Here is a 24,031-nt window from a genome sequence, read left to right on the forward strand (position 1 = left end):
CTTTAGCTTTCTACTATTGGATACAGAGACTCAATCTAAAAGATTCTCACCTCCAAGAACTTAATTCCTTTAGTTTTTATTCAAAGGAGATTTTTTTACTACATTCACAGTGATGAGTAGCTCCAGGATCCAGATGTGACTTTTTATTGATTTTTGCTGCCTTCTGTACTTGGAGGAGGACAGTTCTATGCCTACTTTATAGGGCTACTTCACTTCCTGCTCTGACTCAATTATAATGGCATGTTAGCTGCAGGAATCCATACTGTGAGTCAGGATACTTCTGTTTCTGGACTGCAGCTGAATACTGACATCAGATAAGCTGAGCAGTACCTTCTGATCCTTTATAATTTCTTCACTTGTCTTTAAGACTGATAATTTATCTTAGTGAAGAACTAATGGAAAGAACGACAAACAAATATTGATCATTATCCTTCTCTAAAGGCTATTTACAAAGCCTTTTAAAATACTCCATCCACCACTAGAGTCTCATGTTATCCCTGCCTTTCTGTGGAAAATCTACAGTCCTTCCTACCAAGAAGTTTTATTTACTTTTTATTTTATGCCACCAAGGCATTTTATTTACTTATATAATTTGAAACTTCACTACATTGAAACAAACCAAACCAAACAAATGAAACACCAAGAAACTCCCTCTTATGTGTCTGTATATCAGAATGCACTAGATTTGATAAAGCTCCAGTGGCTCTATTCTTGCTAAGCCTTGCACCCATAGTCTTTGCTGCAAGTCAATCCTTTCCACATCTGCCCAACATGTGAGCTGTGCAAAGAATCAGTGTTTACCCTTGTAACTGAGGGTTTCACCAGTCTTAAATAAATCAGAGTTGCTGCTTATGCAGCTACTTTATGACTGCAAAATATTTTTGAGCAGATCAGTTCTGATCATAGGGGTTTTCTGCTGGTATTTTTTATTTCATTTCATTCAATAAAGCAAGCAAATCTACTAATAAGCTATGGTTTTAATAACACATGATAGACAAAGGAAGGCTTGTGTTATAGCTCTGCTATTTGCACTGTTAATTACCCGGGTTTACTAACCACATTGCTTGGATGTCTTCACAAATAATCAATTAAGTACTAAAATAGTGCTGCAATTTCAAATTACTCAGCTATATAGGTGTATCCCTTTATTTCACATTTGCTTTCTTTGATTCACATGTACATTGTTGTGAATGTGGTGATTTTGAATGAGACAAATGGCTCATAGGCACCTAAGTACTGAAGCAAATAATTGTGAAAAATTATTCCCAGTGGTTTTGATTCCTCTTTTTTTTTTTTTTTCTTGTTTAATAAGCCAAAATATATATGCTGAATACAATCCAAAGAAAAGTTATCTGTAGGAAGGTATGTCTAGTTGACAGAATCCCTAATTACCGTGTTTGGATTTGCTCTAATAATGCCTCCATATTTAGCTGGAATTGCTCACTTTGAAAATTACTGACTTGTATAAATGTATGATGAAGCAAATATACTTGTTTGCATATTTTCAGTTGGATATGGTAGACATTTATATCTTCCTTTACCTAAAAAAGAAGTTGCACACTTTGAGGTTTTTTCTCCTTGATTTAGACATTAAGTGGGTTTATGTTAAAATTTGTAGAGTCCCTTAGAGCCTTGTGCAGTGAAAACTTAATGTATAGCCATCTTTTATAATGTTAATTTTCAAATTGTCATTAATGTCAGTATTTTACAGAGTTTCTTTTAAAATGTTGAATCTGAACTGTATGTGTGATGTTAGGAGATCATTCCTGGGCTGATTTGGCTTATCATCTAAACAAAAAGACAATGGATGAGATAATGGATGTAACCATGTTCTCATTTTACAGTAAGGAACTCTTGTACAAAGCAATTGAAGAAACTTGGTCTTGTAAGAGTTAGTGCTCGTCAACTCCACACAGATCCCACTGTCCAATACCTTATCCAGAAGGCCATTCAGGAGTTCACACAAACACCAGGTTTAAGTCCTTGCAGATGCTTAACTGCAACGTAAGCAGGTGGTAAATGCCGTTACTGAACTGCAGCCTCTACAAATATCAGGCTCTCTGTTCTTTCTCTAGGACACTTGTTTGGAGATGGCAGTCTGTTTGTGATAATTTTTGGGGGATTATTTCTAAGTCAAACAATTTAGCAGAAGCATTTCCAACATCATAGTTCTTCAGCACTGACAATTAAGTGATTCAGAGTAGATCTTTGCAATAGTCGGCTCATTACTATTGTATTTTTTTAAAGTGAATGCCTCTTAAACAAGTTGCTTTTTTGATAGGTGCCAACAAGAATATCCTAATTTGGAATTTAAAAAAGTACTTGTGTGCAAGTACAAACAAAGAAGATTGCATATTGTCATATGACAGGTGTTTTTCTGAAACTTTGGGTGCTGCAGGCAGAGAAAAAGCAGTGTTATTGGTTTTGCTCTTGAGAAAAATGCCAAAGTTTTAGGAGAGACTGGGAAACTTTCTAGTAGTTTATGCCTGGATTAGTGTGGTGTCAGAACAGTGTGATTCCCCTGAGTGTCATACGCTCATTTCAAAGTCATTTTTTGAAATGAAATAGAGGGTATATGAAACAGCTGTACATAGCAAATATAACACAGGTTATTTTGTGGAGATTTTTTTCTCACACTATAGGTTTAGTTTCTGGGGATGGGGGAAAAAGGGATTAGCTGACATGGTGAAGCTGTGTTTCTTATGCCTTGGTACAACAAATTAAACGTGCAACTAAGGGAATTTTTCCCAGCTACTAGTTCTGCTTCAGCATTAGAACACTAAGCTGTATTGGGTTTAATTCATACAACAACAAATAACAAAAATTTTTATTCTGCTTATGTTTCTTGAGAGAGAATAAATGGTACAGTCCAAGTGATCTACCTTTGCCTATATAACACTTTGGTATCCATTTTTAAGCTAGTTCTGTGTGCACCCTTTTTAGTAGCCAGACAGAAATAAGAAATCAAGACTATCTTCTTCTGGGGAAGTAAACTGACTGACTGACTGGAAATATTTCTCTTTATCACAGTTCCCAGTCAAGAGACTCAGCTAATCTGATTTAAGACTAGACACCAATTTTTAGAGCACAGTGGTAAGATGAAGATAATTATAGTCTGAGGGATTAGCAGTCAAATGTTCTAAATTTAATAAGCTTGCACAAATAACAAGGAACAAGTCCAGATGTTTAGTCTTTTATTTTAATACATTACACATGTATCACATATGTTCAGTTTTCTGTAGAAAATTGACTTATAAAGTGATCTAATGTACTCAATGGTGTTTTCCTGAAAATTCAGAATCCTGGCTATGTAGAAATTCTCCTTCTTGACAGCTGATTATTTAAATCATCTGATCAGTTAAAATTGTTTACTGGGTTGTTTGCCTTCCTGATTCAGAGCTTGGAAATGGCTGTTCTTTTCATGAATGCTTTGTTGGTTGACTCTACATATGTGAAAGTAACTGCAAGCATTAGAATGAATCTTGCTAAGGCATTACCATGCACAGGACCATACACATATGCTCTGATTCTCATATTTATATTCATTGAGGGCTTACTCAACTTAATTTTTTCAGTACTTGCATGTGTGAATATTTTTTTTTAATTATTTAAATTTTATTTATTTTTTTTATTTGGCTTTGCTGCAAGTTGGGAAGTCTTCCACCAGAGTTGAAGTAAATACTACAATAGCTGCCTACAAAAATAAAAGTGCAAACATAGTTTCTGAATTTACAAATACTTATGTGTGTGGTTATTTCAGTATGACACAGCTTCATAATGACAAACTATTTCCTTTTGTAGGGAAATAAAGTTCCAAACTATTCTATGACTTCACTGTGAATCAAGATATAAAGAAAGTGCAGAAAGGACTAAACTAAAGTATATTCGACATTTAGTAACTTTGAGAATTAATATCCATCAGTGCTTTTTAAAACCCCAAGTTTATCCATGTAACAAGAAGTAGAGCACTCCTTCATACTTTACATGTTTCATAGATGTAGTTTACCACATAACACTTTCTCCGTCAATCCTTATCAGCACTAAATTTATGGTTTGACTTTTATGTACACAAAACCTAATCTACGTTTAATTTGCTCATAGGACCTCTGATGATTTTATTCATTAAAAAATAACCCAAGAATGTTGTACAGTACAACCAATACATGAATTTAGAAGGTTTGCCTAGCCTCTAAAGGTTTATTTTTCTCTTGAAAAAAATTGCTATTTTTTGCATATCTTCTAATTTTATTTTTTTTAAAGGTCTGGGTTAACTGTAGAAAGTATCTTCCAGAACTGGCTGGATACTTCTGGAATACCAAAGGTAAATATAAAATACCAGGTCACAGTTCTTTCTGAAGTCTTGATTTTCTCATTACATCATTTATTTTTAAAATCACTACCTGATCTTATAACAGGTATGATATTAAATAAACAGTTTTGATGATGACTGCTTTCCACATCTTTGTATGGCTTTGGCTTTTACCAGTTGCAGGTTTTTTCTTCTACAGTGGTCTCAACAAACTTGCCAAAGGGCAAATCTTACAAAATTTATCCTGTAAATTAATATTGTAGTCATATGAAAGTATACTTTACAGTATAATGATGGAGCCTACTAAATGCAAGGTGCATTGTTCACAGTTGTTGGAATAAGAATTACTTGAAAGCATTACTGACAGCAGTAATTAAATGTTAAATTATTTGTACTTTGATAACTTGTGAATTTTGTAACTTGCTTATAAATCTGCTGCATAGATAACATCTATTATTGGTGTTTCAGCATTGAGACTGAGCTTTGTTTTCTGCTTTTGATGCTAAGAGTTTTTTTAATATTTTAAGTTCTGTGAACTGAAAATGCTTAGTTGTGTCTGTGCTATGTGAAGTGTCTGATTATTCGTTTTGGACCAAAACTGGGATGAGATAAAAAGTGGTATCTGTAAATTAATCTTCATAAAACCCAATTTTTTACAAAGTAATTTTTAGCATATTCTCAGGACTCAGTTTCTAACTGATTTCCCCTAAGCAGGCACCCCCTAGGATGCTTGTGATTTATCCTGCCTAGTGCTTGAATTTGTTTCCACTTGCATTAGTATTTAAAAAAAAAAAAACCAGCAATTTTTAGAAGTTAGAATGTTAAGTTCTGGTTTCCATGTGCAAAACTGCAGATACTTAGGCAGCATGACTGAGTGAGCATGTTTGCAGGTAGAATGGACAAAACTGGAGAGCTCTGACAGTGCTCAGAGAACCTGATCTGTACCCGGACACTGTGGTTGAGCTCTTCCCTTGACAGCTTGAGAGATGTGCATGTCCACTGATCCCTGTATGCTGTAGAAGGCTTTTGGGAAAGATGTACCCTGAGATCAACATGCTTTGAGACTATTTGAATATGCTGTAAAATCAAGGCAGAGTTTGTTTTTTGTTGTAAAGTTATTGAAAATAAAGTTAACTTTAATTAGAAGGGAGGAAAGGAAGGAATAGTATCATCATGCATCTTGATGCTCAGTCATTTCCTAGAAGAGGACCTTGATTTTAATTCTATGTTCAACCAAGGTTTTATTTTTGGTAAAAAAATGGCACACATTGTCAAACAGCTGATTTAAGTATATGGAAGAGATTGATGTTGCAGAGCTGTAGCTGTAAGAGGCTGAACTGGCTCCTGAAATGTAAGAGTTTTCTTGCATTTTATCTACACATATCTTTTTGAGGATGTGCTTTATTAATGTCTGACAATCAACTTAAAACCACAAACTAGGAAGATAGGAGCAGATTAAAGAATTGGAAATGGTTTTGACTAATGTGCAAACCAACTCTGTTCTCCTGAGTAGCACAATTTGCTCAGAATGAATAGTGAGTATTATATGAATAGCATTATACTCTGCAAGTATCTGTTGCTTGTGTAAACAAAACATATATCAAAAATATTTCCATACCGAGCAGGTTTGTAAGTTGTTTTAAATTTTCCTCAATGACTTCAGAGATATCCTTGGTAATTTGGCTGTTCTGTATAAAAAATGTCAAAAAATGTCAACACAAATTTTGCTAATTTTGTATTCTAGTTCTGAGCAGCAGCCAGCTGATGCTGACCTCTTCCCTCTCTCTCTCTCTCTCTCTCTCTCTCGCCCCCGCCCCCCGCCAATAATATTGTTGATCATAAAATTGTAAATGTTTTGGGCTGAAAGGGACATTAAAGATCATCTAGTTCCAATCTCCATGCCATGGACAAGGACAACTTCCACTACACCAGGTTGCTCAGAGCCCCATCCAACCTGGCCTTGAACACTTCCAGGGATGGAGCATCCACAGCTTTTCTGGGAAACCTGTTCCAGTGCCTCATGCCTCACCACTCTCATAATAAAAAACTTCCTCCTCATATCTGATCTAAAACTACAGTCTCAGTTTGAATCCATTCCCCCTTGTCCGTCACTACATACTCTGTAAAATGCATTTTTTCATTTTTCTTGTAGGCTCCTTTCACATACTGGAAGGCTGCAATTAGGTCACCCTTTCTCTTTTCCAGGCTGAACAAACCCAGCTCTCTCAGCCTTTCTTCACAGGAGAGGTGCTCTATCCCTCTAATAATCTTCACAGGAGAGGTGCTCTATCCCTCTAATAATCCTCCACTGGACTCACTCCAGCAGTTCCATGTCCTCCCTGTGCTGGGACCCCAGAGCTGGATGCAGGGTTCCAGGTGGGCTCTCACCAGAGCAGAGCAGAGGGGCAGAATCCCCTCCCTCCCCTGCTGCCCACGCTGCTTTGGATGCAGCCCAGGACACGTTTGGCTCTCTGGGCTGGGAGTGCCCATGGCTGGGTCATGTGCAGCCTCTCACCCACCAGCACACCCAAATCCTTCTGGGCAGGGCTGCTCTGCATCTGCTCATCCCCAGCTTGTGCTGGTACCGGGGGTTGCCCTGACCCAGGTGCAGCACCTGGAACTTGGTCTTGCAAAATCTCAGGAGATTCACATGGGCCCAGTTCTTGAGCTTGCCCAGGTCCCTCTGGATGGCATCCTGTCCTTCAGGTGTGTCAATAGCACCACTCAGTTTGGTGTCATCCAGAAATTTGCTAAGGTGCACTTGATCCTTGTGTCTATGTCATTAATGAAGATATTAAATAATACAGGTCCTAATACTGACCCCTGAGGGACCCCACTTGTCACTGATCTCCATTCAGACTCTAAGCCATTGACCACTACCCTCTGGATGCAACTGGCCAATCACTTTCTTATCCATCTAATAGTCCACCCATTGATTTGCTCCCTCTCCAATTTAGACAGAAGGATTTTGTGTCAAAGGCTTTACAGAAGTCCAGATACATCTGTAACCTTCACCTTGTCCACTGGTGAAGGTTACAGAGAAGGTTACCAACCAGAGAAGGCCACTGAGTTGGTCAGGCAGGACTTGCCTTGGTGAGGTCCTGCTGGGTGTTTCAAATCACCTCCCTGTCCCCCATGATCTTCCCAGTCACAGAGATGAAGCTGACAAGTCAGTAGTTCCCAGGATCCTCTTTTTTGCCCTTTTGTAAGATGATTTATACTTGTTGTCTTCATCATTTGCCAGGGTCTTTGGGAACCAACTTCCATTTTATTGGAAGAACCGGAGATGTCATTCAGTGAATAGGAAACCTTATTTCCTTTTTGCTTTATTAAATCATTAGAGAAGCCTTTATTCCTGAAATCCAGACTGTAGAGGTTGCTTAGTAGCTCTCAATATGTTAGTAGCTATAGTATAAGTATGACTATAATTACTGATTACAGAACTGTAAATACTGTAGATCTACTTATGTGGCTTACAGGACCTTTAAAAGTATTTAGATTATTTCAGCAAACTAATAGCCTGGCTAATTTGATGAATCTATATGAAGGCACATAAGAACACAACTTACATGCAGATGAGCTACATTATAAATTACATGCACGTGAACTACAGATTAACTGCATTATAAATAGCAGTCCAGGAATGGCACAGAATTTAGTCTCTCTCACATGGTTTAGGTGAGTGGACTACAGTGTGTTCACAGGAAGGTTTTTGTCAGCTCCTTTGGGCACAGTCATGTGACAGAGGTACCCACTAAAACTGACTACCTTCTTTCAGTACTGAAGGAAATGAAAAGCAGCTGTTGGATGTCTGCTTCAAACATGTCCCAAAGGCATAGAAGCAGCATCCTACAACCTAGACACAAGATTCAACACCTTTCTGCTTATAACCCTTGTTATACTGGTTCTGGAGTCCTATAGCACAACACTCTTAATACTGCAGCCCCTACTATGAGAAATTACATGACTTTTTAAATTACAAATACTAAGACTTTACTGCATTTGCAGGGAAACCTCCTTACTTGGAAAAACTATACTTTGTAATGAAATTTGGAAAGGTGAATCATGCTGTACTTAAGTCCCAACATGGTTGCTTTATATCTCTCTCAGACAAAAATTTTTGTATTTTATACTTGCTGTGGTGTTTCTGTGTTTTTATTTCCATGCTTTGGTGGATTTTGGACAGGAAATTCATGTCATTCACTGAGTATAAAGAAAATTCACTTCATTTATAGCAGTAGCTATCAAGGTGATTTCAAGAATTCTCTTCTGTGTTTATATTTAAATCTATCCCCTGTATGCAACCGGTACTCTTTAAAATTCAGTAACCAAAGGGTCACTTAAAACCAGAGTTCTTAGCCTACCCCTTAGTTCACTATCTTCACAACAGTGTCTAGCTTAAGGACACTGTAAGGGTACAAAAAGGTATCCACAAGGGTAAATACTTTACACTCCCCAGACTGCTGAAGCAATTTTACCATCTTCCTTGCAGTACAGGAATCTTATATTCTTTACATTTTGTATTCTTTACGGTCATAAGTCATGTCATCTGTCTAACTGAAGATCCTCTACTCCTTTACTCCATTCCAAACTCTCTCTCCAACTCTGTCCAGGGAGCTGCAGATTTATAGATATAGATTATATAGATATAGATATACACATATGCTCCTTTATACTTGCAGCTTAAAACTATTGAAACATTAATATTTGTCAGTTTCTATTACTGTTTCACTCTTGGAAAAGTTATCTGGTCTTTTCTAAATACTGGGCTAGTTTCCAGGCTCAGGTATATACTAGCAGTAATCAAGAATAAATTGATGTCAGGGGGTCATATGAATAAATAAAATCAGAACTTGGCTTGCTGCCATGAAAAAGTAATTCTGCATACCACCTAACATTTTCAATTTGTTATTTTCTAAAGCATTAAAGATTAATGTTATGAAAAAGAAAGTGTGGTTATAAGCTGGCCATTTCTTTCATACACGGAAGAGTGCCACTGCACAATGGTTGGTTTCAGGCTTGCTGAGCAGGGTTTTCTCACACGCAAAACAATAAGGAATATAAAAGATGAAAAGAAAGCAGTTCTCAAATACAAGTTTTCATGAGGGCTTTTTCCTGGGGATGCAGCATGGTAGTGTTAAATAAGGTGAAGCGTATTGCATGGTTGAAAATACCTTTTATCAAATTATTCAGTCTTCAGTATGTGTTTCTGTCTCAGCACTGACTCACTGGGGGATTATGGCAACTTTTCATCCCGTGCAAATAGTAGTGAGTTAATAACACTAACTTTAGAGAATGAGTTAAGCTGGGAAGGAGTAGAATCAGAAGAACCAAATAGCTTTACAACTGGAAAACACCTACGAAATCATTGTAGTCCACTTCATACCTGCTTATGATGATTTGCTTTCCTAAGTACATTTCTATTGTTTCTTTCAGCATGTGCTGTGTTTAATTAGAATTTAAGGCTAAAAGGCTATATGCCTCTTTAGGAAGATTTTCTCAGCTCTGCACAAACTTGTCTTTGTCTTATATTGTCCAGTTACTATTACCTGTTTTTTTTATTCTACCCTAGGTAATTAAGCTTTAAAAACTAAGCTTTAAGTCTTTCCCCCTATTTGAACTGTATTGTATACTGTTTGACAAGTAGATCAGTAAACATTAGGTAGTCTCTGCATTGCATGAACTTCTAAATGTATTTAACTCATTCCATTTTAAATCACTTTTTCTTTTGCTTTTGAAGTGGCATGCTATTATTTACTGGTAAATTTCCAATATTGTTTCTTTCTTGCCTGTGTATTTCAGTTGGTATCTTGTATAATAAAAATCATCTTCTCCACATTAACTCTCCAGTTCAAAAAAAAAAGAGTAGAGTGGTTGGCCTCCTCCTTCATGATTCTTAGTTTCCAATATATTCTACACTGTAATGTACAAGTCTCAATATCACATAATGAGTCACGTTGAATGGGACCACAGGGGGTCATCTGATCCAACCTCCCAACTCAAGCAGGATCAATCTAGAGCACATTCCACAGGATTGCATCCAGGCAGTTCTTGAATATCTCCAGTGAAGGAGACTCCACAACCTTTCTGGGCAGCCTGTTCCAGTGTTTGGTCACCCACACAGTAAATTTCTTCCTCGTGTTCAGGTGGAACTTCCTGTACATCAGTTTCTGCCTATTGCCTCTTCTGCTATTGCTCGGCACCACCAAGGAGAGCTGGATCCATGCTCCTGGCACCCTCCCTTCAGATACTCACAGACATTGACGAGGTCCTCTCTCAGTCATCTTTTCTGGAGGCTCCCTCAGCCTTTCCTCATAAGTGAGATGTTCCAGTTCCCTACCCACCTTCTTAACCTTTCTCTGGACCCACTCCAGGACCTTCATGTCTCTCTTGCCCTGAGGAGCCCAGAACTGGACACAGCCCTCCAGATGTGCCTCACCAGGGCTGAGTAGAGGGGCAGGATCACCTCCCCTGACCTTCTGGTTCTTACTAATGCAGCCCAGGACACCATTGGCCTTCATGGCCAGCAGGACACACTGCTGGCTCATGGACAGCTTGTCCAGGACCCGCAGATCCTTCTCCTCAGAGCTGCTTTCCAGTAGGTTGATCATCTGGGGTTATTCCTTCCCAGGTGCAGTAACATTTGAATTTGCAGACCCTGAATTTGCCTTTACTATCAGATGGTTTATCTCTGCCCATCTCTCTACCTTGTCCAGGCCCTTCTGAAGGGTTGCACAGCACTCTGGGGCACTGGCCACTGCTCCCAGCTTTGTGCAGTCAGTGCCTGCTGAGGAGGCCTCTGTCCCTTGTCTGAGTCACTGATGAACCAGTTGAACAGCACTGGGCCCAGTGTTGACCCTTGGGGGACACCCCTAGTGATGGCTCCCAACTAGACTCTGTGACAACAAACACAACCCTCTGGAATCTGCCATTCAGCCAGTTCTCAGTCCACCTCACTGCCCACTGATGTAGTCTGTACTTCCTGAGCTTGCTGGTGAGGTTGTTATGGCTGATGGTGTCTACAGCCTTGCTGAAATCCAGGTAGACAACACCATTCTTCCCTCATCCATCCAGGTAGTTTCCCATCACAGAAAGCATTAAGGTTGTTTAGGCATGATTTTCCTTATGTCATGTGATCAAATAGCTTCCAGTTTTAGGATAAACACCCCAAACATCACCTCACAATTCCAAAAAATTGAAAGAGGCTATAGCAATGCTGTATCCTTCTCCTAGTCCTTTTGTTATTTTATCCTCCCAATAAAGTTTAATTCTCATCCACTGTTCCACCTTAAACAGTATTTCCTGATTAAGGTTGGAATTGCCAACAGGTATTTCAGAGTATGTACAACTCTTAGTGTATCTTGCGAGACTACTATGCCATGTTTTCTAATGGGCACTGGAGTACAGCTTCCAGCAGTTACAGCAGTAAAAATTTTGCCACTTAGTTTTTGCCAGTTCTTTTCTCCTATCTGCACTGCTTTTTGTGGCTGTGATAAAGCAGTAGTTTAATGTGCATATACATAATAATGGGCTTATTTGTAAATCATCAACATGTCTGAAAATACACAGTCAAGATAAATCTTCTGGTGGTGAATATTAGTTTATTAACAGTATTTCTGGTTTTGTTTGTAAATGGCTAACTCTTGGATTTGAGCAACCTGGTCTAGTGGAATGTGCCCCTACCTATGGCAGGTGAGTTAGGATTATATAGTCTTTAAGGTCCCTTTCAATCCACACCATTCTGTGATTCCATGATTGTCCTATTTGAAGAAGAAATGGATTGCAAAGGAAACTTGTAGCAAAATTGTTTAAAAATTTGAACTGAAATGTAATTTTTGAAGGGTTCTAAATCAATACAAGTAGAGTACTTCTGTGGTTTTATGAATTTTTGGAGGATGTTACAGCAGCAGTTCAAGTACTTAATATGATTTGTGATAAAGCAACATGTTGTTAAGAAGAGCCCTGACTTTTGCCCCAGTAACAAGCTTTATAGATTTCCTGTTTCCTTTTACTAAGACAAAAGTACAGGTGAAGGGATAGCTCTACAGGAAAATGCTTCACAGGTTAAGAGTTATGGTCAATAACTAACAAACCAACCACACTGAAATATTTTTTAAAAGAATGGTCTTACTAAACTCTTGAATTATCTTTAGCACATCTTCACCCAGGTTTTATAGAGGGTACCTATACATTTTTCTTGCATTAAAATCATAGTTATTGGATCAGAATGTAAGTTAAAGCTATAGATTGTTAACACTTGCTATTTCTTGTTGTTGTTAGTTATACCTTTTCTTGCAAATTTTTTTCTTGATGTACATGATAAATACATATTGGTAGATGGCAACATTGGAACCAAGTGCACAAGTGAAATGTGCATTTTTTGTTGAGATACAGTAAATTAGTAGGCATTGGCAGTGAGAATAATCTGTTAAGTACAAAAATCTCACTCAAACATAAATGATTTGGAGAAAAAACAGGAAAGGGGTATAATTTTCTTCAGTACTTAATAGAGTTCAGTACTGAATCTGTTAGATTAGTTTCAAAACTGGTGTTAAATATTAGTCCCAAGAACAAAATATTGCTGTTTAAATAATGAAGTATGAGGCTTACTCCTTAGTTAATTTTTTGCCTGAAGATAGAGATTTTTGTGTATATTTTGTATGAATGCAGGAAATGTAAGTGATTCAACTGATGGTTGAATTATATTTGAGAAATAATTTGAAGAAAGCATAGCAGCTACCTTAAGATATGTGCTTATTCTTGTACATGGAAACCACACTTTGAATAATAGGCACTTCCCCTCAAGAAAATTGGTTTGTTTGTTTTTCTTTTTTTTATGTTAGGAAGGTTGCAGACTGGAAGATGAAATGATCTTTCTAAAGTTCTTAAAAGTGTAATTGGGTATAGGTCAACAATATAAATTATTTAATGTCTTCTGTAACGATAATAAGCACAGTAAGAAAGTTTTTGAATATGAATCACCAGTGCTGAGGCTTTTCTGAAATTATTAGTTATACTGACAAGATTGCATCTCATTTTCTTAGAAGAAGGGATTTAGAAAAATATTAAAATGTAATCAAACCATGTGTGTGGCACTACAGGATGCATAAAAGTCATATGAAGATAAATCAAGAGAGACTCTGTCTTTATGCTCTTGACTCTTTGAAAAATGCTTTAGGTAAAGACTATCCACCTGAAAGTTCTTCTAGATAGATCATAATATACAGAGAATTTGGTATGTTGTTTGTAACAAGCTATCAAAAAAGTTCTAAGGTCAGTTATTATTTAAATAGATTCTGTGTTGATCTAAAGAAGGTCATCAGCATAAAATGGCATTGTAATTTACTTAGCCATTCCTATAAATTGCCCCTAAGATGTGCTAATGAGACACAACAGTGGTTCATTTTAGTTTCTAGAATAGTTCAAGAAGTTCAAGAAAATCACTTACATTAAAAAATACATCATTAAAGGTCAGTACGGACCCAAATTTATTACAGAGCTCTTCAAGTTCAGGCATGGTTTAGTCTTGCTATAATTTTAGAAGTTTTGATGTAGGTTTCTTCTGCATTGCATATGATTGCTGATTTAGAGAAAACCAAAGACATTCAAGATCCAAGTAGCATTGTTACACAGTATTGTATGATCACATTCTAAAACTGGGTAACATGCTGCCTCAGGTGAGATTCTCACCTAGCACTGAGTAACTTAGTGTCTAGGCTGAATGTAGATAGTAATGTTTAAAATTTAGATTTGAAAGCATTGGCCATAAAATTTTAGTGCCTCTGCTGTTCTAATTTCTAAAACTGAAGTTTTAAACAGAATTTTAGGAGTCTCCATTAATCAAATAATTAAGAAAAAAATGCTTTTGAGATTCTCAGCTGGAACCCTGAGTCTACATTAAGGATGAGAAAGATGCTTTACTGGTTTTAATTTAATGACCTACTGAAACACTGGCTTGCCTCTCCATTTACCAGCCAAATTTTCACATGTGAAATCTGTTTTTCTTTGACTACCTTTCAGTGTCATGCAGCTCAGAGGTAAAGTACTTGTAGTAGGGTAGTAAATCTGCACAAGTTCAAGAAGTTGAAGTGCATTTGAAACAAATGTTCAATTTCTGAAATAATAGTGGACTGGATTCCATGTGTTTGTTCATTAGAATCTCTCTTAAGTTTAATAAATCTCAAGCAGTCATTTTCATTCCCTTTTCCTATTAACTGCACTGCTGAACACAAAAGCTGTGTTATGTGCAGAATGACTGAGCTTATCCGTTCTAGAAAGGAGTTATGTTTGGTATCTAAAGAACAATAACAGTTTGCTGCCTGACTGATCAATGCTGGACCAAGTTCATATTCCCAAGTTCCCACTCTCCCACCTACATACACAGGAGGTGGAAACCTGGCAAAGAGAGGGAGGACAGGCCCTCTTTTACACAGAAATATTGAACTTAGACTTGCCTAATAAGGACACATCTGCATAGCAATAAACGTAAGTTTTAATTACTGCTTGTAAAAACATCTTAAGAAAAGCACAGAAGTTAGCACCAATTAATTTTTAGCTTGTTCATTGTTTTTTTTACTCAGTGGAAACAAACCATAAAGGTTTAAAATATTTTTCATGCTACCTTGCCAGAATTTTTTTCTGTATTAGTGTATAATTAGGAAAGAATAGTTTTTGAGATCTCTGAAACCTCTCCAGCTTCAAGTTGGTTATAAGTAATTTTAGTGAATTGGAACCAGGCTATGAAATAACAAAAAGTGAAATGCTACTCTAGGAAACAATATCTGAGATCTTTTTAGTTCAGAAAGATAAAGAATTGGGCCTGAAATTGAGGTAAAAATCTTATGTGACAGGAACAAGTTGCTATATACCCTCCAGAGTGGTCTATGATTTTTAAAAGAACACATATTTTACTTCCTCGAAATTTTCCCCAGGCTTTTAAAAATTTTTGTTTGTGACTGGAAGGAGTGAATATGTGGGGAAGATGTATTGCAACACATATTCTGTATATGAAATCCATGCAGCCCTCTGTGTGCTGACCTAAAAACTGTGACCTGTGCATTCAGGTCTAATGATCAGTCAGAAACTCAAAGTGATTCTGAGGGTTCAAATGCTGCTGCATTTCTGTATTTCTAGCTGGCTAGACTTGAGGATGGAAGTTCTTGCTTTTAAGCCCTATGCTTTTTTTCAGACACTCTGCAGAAATGCTGGCTACTGAATACTTCTTGAGAGCAGATGGTAAATAAGTTTGTGTAACACTCTTCATTCCATCTCCATCAGTTCATTGTCTTCCACAAAGTCAGTAGCAGCAATGTTGAGATATTTCTCAGTTTACAGTACCTTCCTTATCTCCTTTTGACTTAATCATGCTTTAGAATCAGACTGAAGACAAATATTATATGACTGAAGACAAATAATATATGATCACCCTCTTTAATCATGAAAAATAGGTGATTTTTCTAAAACTTATTCTATCTCCATAAAGAAGGAATGCTTTATCTATTCTGTCTATTCCCTTCTAAGGTCAAAGAGGAATTTAAATGCTGAAATGAGAATGTCCGGAGAAAGACAGGTTTGAAAAGTCTTTTGGCTGACAGAGCTAGTATATGTCATGGTTCAGTTTATGGTTAATTGTCCCCAACATTTGGGTAAGCAGTATATCATGGCCAGAGGGCTAGAGAACTTTTGTTTTGAATATGTTTCATTAGTAAAGCTGTCAGAAGTATTTTTGACTACTTCAATGGATCAGTAAAACTCAAATTTCAATAGCTCTGGAAGGTGTATTTTATTTCTTCAAGAAATTCAACAAACAAGTGAGGTTCTATGAAGTAATATGTGGGCCTTAGCTACACACTCTCTCAGCTACTGCGAAAAATTAACTCTTGGCTGAAACTAGGACATTATCCACCCATTATTCTTGACCATTTATATCACACCCAGATCCTGCACCTTCGAACTATATACATATACACAAGCACAGGTATAATTTCTGTAGTCAAGACCCATCCCTCCAAGTTGTCTATTGAGTTCATTTAATCCATAATTGTGGGTTCTATCCATCCTGGATGTCTTCCAGGGCAGGAAAGCTGGTGTACTGTTGGGGTTGCAGTCTGCATCAGGAGCTCATGGCTGCTGGAGCAGTCCATACTCATTGTCCATGGTAGTTCTGGCATACACTGGCAGTGTCATTCAGCAACCAATATTACACAATTCAATATTACACACTCTCCTCACCCCAAAATCAAATCCCCTTGAGGTACACATCATGTTTCCTGCTCCCTCTGCATTACTCACCAAGTGCACTCAGGTCCTTGAGCAAAAATAATCCCAAGGATGGGATTGCCTTTGCTTGAGGCAGGACTAATCCAAACTGTATTCCCTAACACTTTTCTTGTATGAATTATGGGGACTTTATCCCCTTCTACAGTACATGGAGGTTTTGATTGGGCAGGGACAGCCCCACTGGTAGAGCCTGGTGTGTTAACTAAACAAGGTGGCCTTAGCTAAACGTAGGGCCCCATGGTTGAAGGCCCCATTGCTTTCAATGTGGTTTTTAACAGTGCATTGCACTGTCCAATCTTCCCAGAGGCTGGTGAGTGATAGGGAATATGACACAGCCACTTGATACTGTGTTCCTTGGCCTGGTTGTCCAGGAGGTTGTTCTGGAAATGAGTCCCCTTGTCTGACTCAGTTCTCTCAGGGGTGCCAGGTCACCACAGGGCTTGCTTTCCAAGGCCCAGGGTGGTGTTCCAGGCAGTGCAAGGCACAGGATACTTCTCCAGCCATCCAGTGGTTGTTTCCAAGAGCACTTGCCTTGGCAGGCCTGCAGGAGTGTGAGGTAACCCATCTGCCAGGCCTCCCCTTATTTCTGCTTTGACCATCGTCTACCGTACCACAGAGGTTTTTCTTGGCCTGTTTGATCCCAGCACATTTCACAGTTATGGACAACTGGGATAAAGAGATCACAAGCCCATCTGGGTGTTGCATCTCTTCCCTGATGAGGCATCATGGGCCCACCAAGTCAGAAATAATTCACCCTTATGGTGCCAGTCCAGCTCCTCCTGAGACATTTTAATCTTGGCAGCTCAATCCACCTGTCCATTGTTGTGATGTTCTTCAGCAGCCCAACTCTTGGGCACATGAGTTGTGCATCTCATGTACATCTCATGATGAACTTCTACAGCCAACTTCTCTATCCAGGCAGTGATATCTTGCCACAGTTCAGCAGCTCAGGTGGGTTTGTCTCTGCGCTCCCAACTGGTCTTTTTTCATCCTTGCAGCCACCTCCACAGAGCATCTGACACCATCCACAAGTCAGTGCAGAGGTACTTCTCTCTCTCTCAGTCAGCAATATCTAAAGCCAGCTGGGCAGTTTTCAGCTCTGCAACATGACTTGATCCACTTTGTCACTCAATTGCTTCTGTGACTCTGCACAGGGCTCCATAGCTGCTTTCTGTTTTCAATGTATCCCTACAATATGCAGGAGCTGTCAGTGAAGAAAGAGTATGGCTTTTCATTTTCAGGTAGCTGCCTATATTGTGGGAGCTCCTCAGCACTTCACCTTTTCCTCCTCCAGTGATGAGGGTCTGAAATGTTTGTCTTCAGGACAGTTAGTGATTAATTCCAAGATCCTTGGGCGATGAGTTCAAAAGCTCATTGTTTTTCAGGACTCCACTTAAAATTATTTTTTCTTCTGTGTCACATGATAGAGAGAGTTTACAATCTGTCTGTAATCAGGAATATGCATCTTCCAAAAACCCTCAGCACCTAGGAATGCCTAGGTGTTTCCTTTTTGCTAGTCAGTGACTACTGTCTTGGTTTAAGACAGTTTAAGGGGGACACTCTAAAATGAGGTAGTTTTAATCAACCCCTTTCCACCAATAAGGAGAAACAAATATGAATAGCTGGTACAAGTGAAAAAAATAATAGTTTACTAAAAAAATGAAATAACAATGGGTAAAAAATAACAGTAATAGTCACTGGTTGGATAGTTACAAAGTTGGTGAAATCTCATGGACTCCCTGGCAACAAAGAGAATCTCAAAATGGTGGCATATCCCCTCCCCCAAAACAGTACCAGGCATGGGCAACCGCTGTAGGGAAACAGAGGGCAGATGGTGGCCGCCCTCCCCACCTTGGAGGGCATGCAGCAGCTCTGTTGGCAAATGCAGTTGGCAAACTCTGGCAGCTGGGACTCGGCTAGGGGGTAGAACTCGTGGGGGGCCTTGGCCTTGCTGTTGGCAGCAGACGGGAGTAAAGCTGGCTGGGGCACTTCTCACTCACCCCTTTTTGCCTCAGCCAGACACTGCTGGTGGGCTGGGGTGGCTGCACAGAGCAGGGCTGCTCTGCTCCTCTGGGCCTGAAGGCAGGTGTTGCAAAATTCCCTCGGAAACAGGTTTTGATTGTGAAATGAAGCTGCTTGAGTTGCTACTGTTGCAAGTAGAGGCAAGAAAAAGCCAAGAGGCAAGCTAAGCGGCCAGAGACAGGCAAGAGTGAGATTCTTCCTGAGTGCCGTGACTTTTAAAGGTCCTGGGACAACCCCAGCCCCTAGCTCCTGCCCTGTCATTCTGTTTGCCAGCCACAGGATCCTATAGAGACAGTAATGGTTTTTTGGCACAGAGAGGTATGGAATACAGTAACATTTTGGGTTACCCAGGACAGAGACATAGCTGCTGCTTTGCTAACCATGTCTGTTGGACTCTAATGATGTACATCTTGCTATTTTACTCCTAAATACTGAATTTTCTGCACAGATCCCTTGACCTTACTTTGCTTTATAGCAAAACTAACCTTCAAGAGGATTTGGATTATCTTTGCCCCTTTCTCAAAAACTTCCTCTGCTGTGTTGCCCCATATTGTGATGCCATCAATGTACAGCAAGTGTTCTGGAGCCTCATCCTTTTCCAGTGCAGTCTGGATCAATCCATGGCAAATGGTGGGGCTGTGTTTCTGCCCCTGGGGCAGTTGATTCCAAGTGCACAGCCCTCCAGCTGAAAGGAAACTGTCGCCTGACTAAACCTCTGCTGCTAAAGGAATGGAGAATAGCAGATTAGAGGTGTCAATGGTGGCACCACTTTTTACTGCCTTGGACTCCAGTCCACACTAAAGTTCCAGCACAGCAGTGCTCAGAGGTGGAGTGGCTTCATTCAGGCCCTGACAGTCCACTGGACTGACACACTGGCCATATAGGGCTGTTAAAGGGTGAGCAAGGCTGGCTGGCCACTCCCTGGGTCTCCATCTCCCAAATCACCTCATGGCTGGGGACCACAGAGTCCCAGCTGTGCAGTTTTGCTGACAGTGCAGTGATGTGGTAGTGATCAGTACCTGTTGTTCTTTGACCCTCAGCAGCCCCACAGCAGAAGGGTCCTCTGAGAGACCAGGCAGGGTATTCAGCTATTTTCCTCTGTCTCCATAGCAGCTATCCCAAAAGCCTAACAATGTCCTTTCGGGTCCTTGAAAAACCATCTCCTGAGGTAATCTATGCCAAGGATCCATGCAGGTTCTGGGCTAGTCACAGTGGGGTGTTTTGCCACTCATTCTCAGCCAGGCTCACTCCAGCTTCCAGTGCAGTCAGGTATTGGGATTCCCTTGTCACCCCAGAAACAAGAGATGGATGCTACCCCTACACATCTCGATGGCATGAGGGTACACTGTGCTCTGGTGTCAACTAAAGCTTTATACCCTTGCATGTCTGATGTGCCAGGGAATGGGATCCACACAGTCCAACAGATCTGACTGTCCCTTTCCACTAGCTGGCTGGAGTCAGGGCCCCTCTAGTCCTGGTGATGTCTCTCATTGCTCACTTCTTGTAAGTATAAAGTGAGGTCCCTTCAAGAGGACCAGAAGTAACACCAGCCCTCCTATTCTGTCTGAGGGAGGATTTGCCCATTGGAAACTGGAGTGGCATTTATCCCTGAAGAACTTCCTGTGCTACTTCTTGTGCTACTTCCTTTCAGCTCACATACTTGTGCTACTAGTGCAGAGGTGGGCTTTCCATCCCACTTCCTCATGTCCTGTCTGAGGTAATTCAGGTAAAACCACAGCTTACCTCATGGTGTGTATTCTCTCTTGAGCTGAGAGGTGCTTGCTGCCAATAGCAGAGACTCTGTTCCCATACTAGTGAGGCATGGGATATTGCCTCTTTAACTTGCTTGAGACATCTGCATAGTAGTGAGAGCACCTGGTGAAATCAGGAGCAGAATTAAAAAAAAAAGAACATTTTAACAAACCCTGAAAATATTATCATATTCTAGATAATATAATCTGATACAGGAATTATTTCTTTTACATGTTATATAAGATTATTTAGTAACAAGTACTAAGCCTATTATTTAGAGATCCCGTAGTCATGCGGTCAGAGATATTTTCTTCATCAGATTATGAATCTGATCATGCAACTAAATAAGTGGTTACAGTCACTCATCTGTACCAAGGAACTCTCTTCACAAAGCAGAGTTGCCAATGTGTATATGAAGGAAATATTTGCTTAACCACTTAAAAAAAATATTCCCGCCACAATATATTAAATCATGTTGCAGTGTACTGAAAGTACATCCTCAAAGTTGTTTCAACAAGTTTTTGTCTCTTAGAGGTAGAGATAGCTTCAGGAGAAGCAAGTTTGACTTGAATGGAATTTCTCTGGAGGGATGTTACATTGAAAAATACCAGACACAGCATGCTGATCTGTGTTTATACCAGCACACTTAGATTTAGAACTTTTAGATTTAGGATATCAATATAAATTAGCATCTTTCCTAAAAAATTGATAATGTCAGAAAAACTTGATTTTTCAATTCAGTGGATAAAGCTGTATGCATGAAGACTGCACAGAATGAGTTGGAGAACCTGCCATTCTAACAGGAGCACATTTTGGGCTGGATTTCTTTTTCAGTAATTTTTGGTGGTGCTGTGGTACTCTTGCAATGTGAATGCACCAGCCATCTTGTCATTTTCAGATGTAACCCACTGCCTCTGTAGTCTGTCTGCAAAGTCCTGGTAGCAGTAATGTTTTAAAACCCTTGCAATTGTTTCCCAGTCAAACGTTTTAAGCAATACTTAATCATCCCGTGAGCTACCAAATAAAATACTTTTCTGTATTTTCTTTCTTAACAAAAGATTAGAAGCCACATTTTTCCTGCTGAAACAATTTTCAGGTCACACAGATTATTCTGAGAAAACGTATTCTTAGTTTACAAGTAAACTAATTTCCTAATTTAAACTACTGTCCTTTTTCCCCCCTATAAATGATCCTCTTTATTCCCCTTTAAATTATCTTTTTCTGATGTCTGAGAAAGTAGTCTGTGCCATTCTAGTATGGTAGAATGAAACTGGCGGGGGGAATCTGTATTTTGTTTTCTGTTCAATGGAAATGTGTAGAAAGGTACAAAACTGACAATTTGTGTACTAGTGAAGTTAAGTATATTTTGTAGGAGAAAATGACTTCTCTCTGGATTTGCTGGTGTCTATGTAGATCTAAATATACAAATGTTGAGGTTGTATGTGTGATGTAAAATTCAGTAATTCAGATTCTAGAAATGAGAGGCTGGAAAATGACTTGACTGCATTGGTTGTCAATTTCCTCTACTTCGCAGGAGCTTTTCCAAAGTTCATTTACAGTACATTTTCCATTTTTTCTTTTTGCCTTCCATTATCTGAGGACTGTTGGAAAGCCAACAAAATGGTATAGATTCAATGTTCACCTTAGGTAAAACTACCTTTTTAGTTTATCAGTACTGGTTGTTTTTGCATAAGAGTAGCACAGAGGAGTTGAAGTTACAGGCAGCCTATGTAAAGTTCATGATTATAGTTTTTCACTAAGTTATGAAATACCATTAGTAGCCATCACAGCCAGAACAATTTAAAAACAGTTTGTTTCAATGTAAAATGCAAGAGGTATTTGCTACAAAAATATTCTCTTGTTTTCTAGGCTATGTATGATTCTGCATTTTCATTGTACACTTGGGATCTGGTCTGACTTAAGTAAGAGCTGGTGTAAATCATTGCCCAAGTCCAGCATATTTAGTCTGTATTTACCCAATTTGTAGAAAGTGCTACCTCCTCCTCCATATTTTCAAAATTCAGTTCTATTTAATCCTGCTGCTGCAAGAATGAGGGATCCTAACATGATTTGACGTGTATGCTTGTTCCTCATCAGATCTGTTTATAGGACAGATCCATTAGCAGTCTCTGAAAGACAGTCTTCCCAAGAAGGACATGCAGGATGGAGTAATTTCTAAATTTCTATTGTGAAGTGATTCAAGTATGACAGCCAGTGTCATGGACAGCAAATAGGAGTGTTGATGGAGGGTAATGTAGTCATTCCCATTTTGAATTGGGTGTGACATCACCCTTTTATCTGGTGTAAGTAAGCTTTTCAAGTATGGAGGGATACAGTAGGAGACAAAATGTTCTTAAAACATCCTTCCTCCTCTCCTTTTCTCTGCCTTGTTCCCTCTTCTTTCACGGCTCCCCTTTTCTTTTCCTCTAATTCCTCTCCCTCTTCCCTGCTCTCTCCCCCTCTCAGCAAAAGTTCCTGCTCTGGTTATGAACTCAATCTTATTGACACATCAATAAGCAGAGATAAGAGTTGACTGATAAGAGACACTGCCAGTGTGCTGTGACCACCGCTTGTTAGGCCCACCCTAACAAGCGGTGGTCTGCCACTGCTTTTTGTTTTCTGCAGGCTATCTGTATGGGCAAGTTGGCTCTTACACTGCAGTGCTATCATCTTGTAGGTGAATGTTCAAGTTAAGATGTGCACAGCAGTCAGCACCAGGGATCCCCAGATGTTGGCTACACAAGGTACATTACCATAAAAAGTCAGTAACAATTCCTCTTGAATTTCCTTCACTGCTATGCAACTACTAACAAGAAAACAGGAGCCTTCTCTGAGTTTGGACACACAGTATGTTTGTGTGTTTGTGGATTTTCATCCCAAATCAGCCTCAGGATCTGCAGGTCTGAAAATCAATGTCTCTCGTAACCTTTCCCCCCCTAGTTTTCTCAAAACACTTGACAAGAAAGGAAGTGCAATTCTTTAAAGGACTTAAAGTATAAATATGTTTCATTGTTTCTATGGTCCAGTGTTTCCTATAACTACTTCTGTGGGAATGCACAGTCTAATCTGTTAACTGATCCAAGGAAATATTGTTTAAGCAGTTGCATTAATTTGTGTTTGCCATTAACATAATTTTTTCTTCACTGCCTTTGAACTATGATCTGTTCTTCTTTCTTCATTTAAATACACTCAGTTCAAGAGTCAATTTGTAGGCACTTTCAGAATTACCATTTAGTAGAAAAATCTGTTGTGGCTTTACAAAATAAAAACATGTTGTTTATACTTGTTTCAAGTAGACCTGTTGTAAGTGTGAAATAAAAAACTACAGTAAGATTTTCTATTGTGATATCTCTGTTAAAAAGTTCTTTGTTTAATGCTTCATAGTAAAGTTGCTTCTATTTAAAGCATTGAGTTTGATCTCAGCTTTGATCTAAAACTTTTGATCTTGAAAGAAGGATGTTGTGGCAGTAAAACAAAAAGGCTAGGAGAGATTTTTTTTCAAGTGATAAAAGGATACTCTCAAGATTTAATACACACTTGCTGGATCTACCTTTATTTACTTATGTGTTTACAAAGTACATCTAATTCTATGTATTGAGGGTTTGCTTACATACATACTTTAATGCCCTATTTTTTTGCTAGAGCACAGATTTCCTTTCGAAGCTTTCA

At 38.9% G+C, this 24,031-nt stretch overlaps 1 protein-coding gene across 4 annotated transcripts in view; it reads left to right on the plus strand.

Moving 5' to 3' along the window:
• The window catches only part of AOPEP (aminopeptidase O (putative)), a 185,159-nt gene that overhangs the window by 83,362 nt on the left and 77,766 nt on the right, over nucleotides 1-24,031 (plus strand). For all 4 annotated transcript variants that reach the window (XM_036403072.2, XM_036403070.2, XM_036403073.2 and 1 more), the window contains one exon: nucleotides 4,261-4,321. In XM_036403072.2, coding sequence (XP_036258965.1) covers nucleotides 4,261-4,321 — 61 coding nt within the window. The remainder of the gene's footprint in view (nucleotides 1-4,260; nucleotides 4,322-24,031) is intronic.

Source organism: Molothrus ater, chromosome Z (assembly GCF_012460135.2).
Source record: "Molothrus ater isolate BHLD 08-10-18 breed brown headed cowbird chromosome Z, BPBGC_Mater_1.1, whole genome shotgun sequence".
NCBI lineage: Eukaryota > Metazoa > Chordata > Aves > Passeriformes > Icteridae > Molothrus > Molothrus ater.